This window comes from Branchiostoma floridae, chromosome 3, assembly GCF_000003815.2.
Source record: "Branchiostoma floridae strain S238N-H82 chromosome 3, Bfl_VNyyK, whole genome shotgun sequence".
NCBI lineage: Eukaryota > Metazoa > Chordata > Leptocardii > Amphioxiformes > Branchiostomatidae > Branchiostoma > Branchiostoma floridae.
The window spans coordinates 29,786,470-29,792,702 of record NC_049981.1 but is presented as its reverse complement, the minus strand read 5'-3'; the positions used below and the strand labels follow the sequence as shown (position 1 = coordinate 29,792,702).

The 6,233-nt window shown below is 42.1% G+C and overlaps 1 protein-coding gene across 1 annotated transcript in view; it reads right to left on the bottom strand.

The window, feature by feature from the left end:
• The window catches only part of LOC118412619, a 6,290-nt gene extending 1,841 nt beyond the window's left edge, over positions 1 to 4,449 (bottom strand). Inside the window, exon 1 of the mRNA XM_035815580.1 lies at positions 3,714 to 4,449. Within this exon, the coding sequence (XP_035671473.1) occupies positions 3,714 to 3,912 (199 nt within the window). The 5' untranslated portion in view covers positions 3,913 to 4,449. The remainder of the gene's footprint in view (positions 1 to 3,713) is intronic.
• Positions 4,450 to 6,233: the final 1,784 nt, after the last annotated feature.

Genomic DNA, 6,233 nt, shown 5'->3' with positions numbered 1-6,233 from the left:
CACATCCCGCCTACAGATAAGTACTGTCAAGTAGGCTGGGGGCGCAATCTGGAAATCTTGACGACCCGTTTATAATTGAGGTATAACAAAATCAAAACGAAGGAAAACTAGAGTCTAGACACTTTTTCCAACATTTGAATTGAAATAACATACAAGAGAAGAAGGAAAGAAAAAGGGATATGTCAAGCTACCCACGACAGGTTACTTGTCCAAAAACCAACCACCGAAAAAGCGTTTTCTACCTCTACTACTAGCTGAAGACAAATCCTGCCATGCTAAGTAACGTTACTGTCAAGAAGGCGAGGGACGTAATCTTGACGAGAAGTTTATAGTTGCGTGGAGTAATTAACTAGCATTTCAGAACGAACTTTGTTGGTCTTGTTGCATTAGAAGCATTTTCTTCTTTAATAATCGTCTAATATCACAGGAGAACTAAATTAAAATATATACTTTCCTGCCCTCTATAGTGTTTTTCATCATTTTCGTCGTGGGTGGATATGATATCAAGTAGTGGGAAGGGTTTGGGAAAACGAAGGTCAAGTTCGATAATGGGCCTCCTAACACCTTTGTACGGTACTACAGAAAACTTCCGTTTTGGACATCTCGTGCTATGCCAGAGCTTGATTTATTGAGTGGTTGATTCAAATGATATGTCACATCGAAAGTATCATCAAAGCATATGAGAAAATAACAAAATTTTCACGCGTGTTTCGTCTCTTAATCTTAAACTCCTGAGAGTAGGGAGACCAGAGAGACCAGAGGGCTTCGGCAGACGAGGGAAAAGAATGTTCGCTGAAAACGATACATCGAAGAAAAATATGATTACACACTTGTCAGGTAGTCCTTGTTCTACACGACTCAGAATGATAAATAAGTTGGCCTCACGGGACGCACAGATCGGAAACACCGTGAACTCTAGTGAACTCTTGGCCCCCACATCTTTGTGGTCGGGACCCAAGGGTTCGGTACTATTCACAACGCTTGTACCCTGGCTTGTACCTGTGAAATGTGAGATGTTGATAAAATTTTCATCTATAAACAGAAAACTTCTATTAAAAGGTATACACACGTACATCCACCATCCAAATTTTCGATGGCTAGATTAATTTAGAGGTTCCAGGCTTCCAGCTATCTAAAATTTGGAGGTACCTTTAAAAAGATGGAAATTCTATGAACAGTGCTCATACGTGACTAATGAATCTCTTCAACGAAATGTGAGAAATGTTCACGGAAACGTTTTTGTGAAGTCTGAGCGGTGAGGGGTCACAGGGGCGGAGGGATACATGAGTCACACGTGACATGTCACCCGCCCCCTCCTCCTCCTCACGTGATTTTGTCCAAAAATTTGCCAAAATGATCTAGCCTGGTATCCAGCCGTAATATACCAGGCTAAAAATGATCGTCTTCTCTCAAACGTTAACGATGCGTTATGTATACATATCGCTTAAAATTGTCGTCATCACACCACACGGGCGAAATATGAGAAACCATGGCAGATAATTTTTTTCAAATATTAAGGATCATTAAGGTATATGACAATAAATACAGCAATTGTCTGTCAAAAGCTTATTTAGGTCACTCTTGAGTTAACGTTAGTGCCAAATCAGTCATAACAAAAAATCCTTACTAAGGGACGAAAAGCGTTTAAGATAATACATCGTCATTGAGTGTTTGTCATGTATGCTGATTTCTTGTATCCTGGTGCAACAAGAAAACGTATTTACATTCAGTACATGATGCAACTTCATTCTTCGCCCAGATATTTTGCCGAAAGCTATTTGAAGACAGACAGGGGTCGCTGTATCACATCAATGTTAAACACGAGAGGGGTAAAGTGTACCAGACAGAAATAGAACTACAAACATTACCTGGCCGAATTCCGCTACGCATCTTCGCGCAGATTGACCTTGACTTTATTCAGATCCACATTTAGCACAATATACAGGTATATTCTGGCTATTCTTCCTGTGGTCTTTTCAACAACTTAACAGGACAACCACTAGTGACTAGACACACAGGAACGCGTATACAAACCATACCATGTGCATAAGATTCACACATGATAAAAGGTAAGGCTACTTGATAATTATATGGGAACAATATCTTAACAACTTTACGTTAACTATTCTATGTGCTATTTTACTTTAATAGGTGTAAAATGGGCACCTGACTTCGGTTGGGGAGGTACAAGGCGGTGAGAGGGATGGGCTCCGCCTTCCAACACCGTGCCCTAGACACAGTGGATAACAACCCACTGGACCTACGGTCTCAAAAAGTCTATGGAAAGTTCTAGACCTTACCTTCTTTAAAAAAAAATGTTCGGTTGATTTACGTGATCATTTTTCATTGGTCGTGTTATATTTCTATGCCTGTATACGTTACTGCTCTATTCATATTGCTAAAGCAAGCTAAGAATTACAGCAAGCAATCACTGCAATGGAAATTTCTAAAAGTCTTATATATATACGATAGACACAACGGAAACCTTACACCAGAAGGTTGACAGAATATATAATTTGAACCTGCCTTACACGTAATTGAAAAAATGCAGCTGACAAAAGGTTACGAAAATACCTGACGAATAATTCACGCACAATTAACTTGTCGTCCCGCATGCAAAATTGACATGGCATTACTTAAAATAGAAATTATCCAGGCATCCTATAGCAATGGTATGTAGAACTGTGTCAACAAAACAATAGATCGACAAAGCATAAACCGAGCCAACATTTTTCTGAGAGAATCTTCTGAAAGTAAATATGCAGAAATCATAAACATAAAACATATCTTGCTAAGCCGTCGAAGTAGGTTAGACATACAGGTAAATTTCATTTGTTGCTAATGCTGATCGGGATAATGCTTTTTGCACTATCGGCATTGTCTTCTTCTTTGTGTCCATGCGCGGGCGCGAGCGTGTGTGTATGTGAGTGTGTGTGTACGTGTGTGTGTCTGTGTGCGTGCGTGCGTGCGCAAAATGTTCAAGTCGCACAACACGTTTCTACGAGACGAAAGCACACACCAGGCGACACAGAAAAGTTCAAACTGTTCAACATTTACGTTAAAATTTAAAATTCTAAAAAACGATATATTATACCGATATAACCCGTATCCTATACAAGCGTCCTTCCCAGGTCTGGTAAACGTTAGTATTCTTCTCAGGCGTTTTTGTCAGGTTTTCCATTTTCCGACTTTGTGAGGTTTTCTGATTAGCTGGGGAACAAAAAAGGAAACCCTACAAAATTGAAAACCCCACAAAAACGCTCAAAAAGACGACAGAACCCAGCCTGTGCAGAGTAGGCTAGTGGGACACCGCCAGGAATTTTGGCGGGAAAAGTTGGCATAATTACGAGCACAGAGGTCACTGAGCCACGTACGCAAACAAGCTATCTGTTACATATTCAATGGCCATGTGTGGCTCGCGTTATTTTTCGCCTAGAAAAATACTTAAAAAATCGAGAAAAAATAGTAAGAAAAGGCGTTCGCGCACGAAATTTCGTGTGGCGGTAGACGAACACAAGCGACACAAAATACACTAGGTGTCGTTTGGTAAAAGGTCGGGGAAGCCCTGTTAGGGGAAATTTTTCGTGGCGTACCGATAGTAGCTTTTGTGAAAAACAACCGAGCCCTATTGTTACCCAAGTATGTGGTGTGCTTTAATAATGCCGCAAGCCACTATAGGAAATGGAAGTCCTTAAACAGGAAACCACACTCACCACAAATCGAACAGTTCACGCCTCCTTCGTAAGAGTCGTAGGCTCGGAGCACGTCGATCACTCCGTCCAGCTCGAGGCAGCGCTTGGGACTGAGCGGGCCGGCAGTGGCGGTGGGCTCGGGCCGAAGCCGCAGGGAGTCCGAGGACCTCACACGCTTGGGCCGGTGAATGCAGACGGGGTCGTCCACGGAGCCAGACATCGTCTTGGCACGATGTCAAGTAAAGTGAGACCAGACTGAAACCCCGACAGCGTCTCGCGCGTTGTTGTTGTTGTTGTTGTAAGAATGTGTACTAAAGGTTGGCCAGAAAATATATTTTTGTCAAGGGGATATATTCTTCAACACGAGGTCCCCATTGCAGGCCGACTTGTGTGTCCGAGCTAAGCAACACAGATATTCCTCTCGTGTGGTTGGACGACCGGTCGCTTGCGTCGTCCTGCATAATAAATAAAGTCATTCACAAAAGCGCGCCACCAATCAGAAAGCTCCGCGCTCACGACACGGGATAGCCTTAAAGAATGCCGCTCCCCCGTCAATAAAAAATTGGAAACAAAAAATCATATAAAAATTCCCGAGGATCACTGTTCAACACAGTGATGGTCAACCGAACCTAGAAGAGTTCCCCGACCTTTCCGAAGTTGTTATTTTCCCGATTTTGCCTTAAAAATGGCAGAAAATGGTGCAGATACCCGACAGTCCGTCCCCTACCCTCACAACTCCGAAGCAGCCCGGATTTTTAAAGAGCCCAGCATGTTTTCCCACAGAAAGTGTTTGTTTTCGATGGCTCTGCACACAAAGAAGTTGGCAGTTCGGTCAGCTGAATGGCAGTCCGTGGGCGGCGGTACAACGGTCGGGTACACGGGGAGTAATAATCTCCAAGCAGATCCGACCTAATGGCATAAGATAGTACCAAACTGGCCAAGGAGTGTTCTAGTCAGCCAAGAGGTGCCAATTTGTTGGTAGCGAAACACACGTTTAAAGGCTTCACTTCTCTGCCAGCTTTTGATACTATTTTATGCTATCGTAGGATCTGCTTGGAGTAGGTAGTAAAGCCGGCCATGGACAGTCCTACTCTCCAAGCAGAGGTTAGGCCCCGTTTTTTTTAACGTTTTCTAGTCGTTTTATCGGGCTTTCTATTTTGTACTCTTTCTTGATGTGAGTTCGCGAGACACCAAGAAAGAGTTCAAAATAGAAAGCCCGATAAAGACGACTGAAAAAAAAACTTAAAAAAAAAAGCAGGAGCCTAACCTCTGCTTGGAGAGTATTAGAGTAGTAGAGCTAGGCCAACACTCGACAGGGCCGTAGTAGGGTCGGGGAAATGCTCTGGGGAAATGTCATGTCCAAAATGGTGGCGTGAAAATTGTTGGCAACTCTCAGAACCAGAGCAAGCTGCTAGGGGGCCTAAACATACACAACTTCTTCCTTACGTCGCAAGCTATTTCTCAGCAAGAAATCACGTCCAGGTCAAAAGATATAGAAAACAACATTTCTGCTGCAGTACCAAGGTCACATACCAGAGGGGCCAAAATCGACCCTGACCTTCGTCTTCCCAACACCTACCTACGTACCAAATATCGTAATCTTTCCAGAGGTTCTTAGTTATGCTGACTAAAAAATTTGGAAACACAAACACACGCACAGGCACACACACGAAACAGTACTCCATTTTTTCATGAAGTTACTACTGTTTAATAGGTCATGAAAGAAATACTAGTAAGATGATCTGCCAAAACCCAATGTTCTGTGTTAGGCCATGTTGATTTGATTATATGGATGACATCCTCTGTGAACTCCAAAACTGATGCGAGCGAGCGAATAAAAAAAAAGTTTGGCCAAAAAAAAAAGTTGCCTTCAGTATGAAATAAAAGTGGCCAGGAAGGTTGAACATAGGACAAACACACATAATATGGCATACCAACAGTTAGGTGTAGGGACCAGTACATCATACGGGTGCAAAACATTTGTTTTTCTTCTTGGAACAATCCGAAAAAAAACAGACCTGAAAAAAAAAAAAATCAGAGGAACAGGTTTCGCCAATTACAAAATGGACACACTATGTCAGCAGGCATTTGGGGTCTTACCGGGCCAAGAAGACAACAATAGCGAAGTTAAGTAGAGTTTATAGTCAATTATATTGTACCAAGTTTCTACAGTCAGAGGTACAGAGACAGTTAGCCTTTATTACATGGAGATGGAATTTTTAAAATGCCAGTGGTAGTCCAATAATCCACCAAACAGATTCCTTTGTAGCAAAATTGACCAATTACCATTGTTTTGAGTATTGCCAGTTCTCAAGTTTCCACAGACAATCAGGTCCAGGTTCAGGTCCGGACCTGGAAATGATCCTCTGGACCTGAACGGGACCTATACCTGAATTTTCTGTACTGGTACCTTCCCCTACCAACAATAGATTTTTTTCTTTCTGTCCTTTCACATCTTATTCTTTGACTTTATATTTATTTTGGCATTCTATGACATTGGTTATCTGTTTTCTGATACTTTTTTTCAATCTACGGAATATT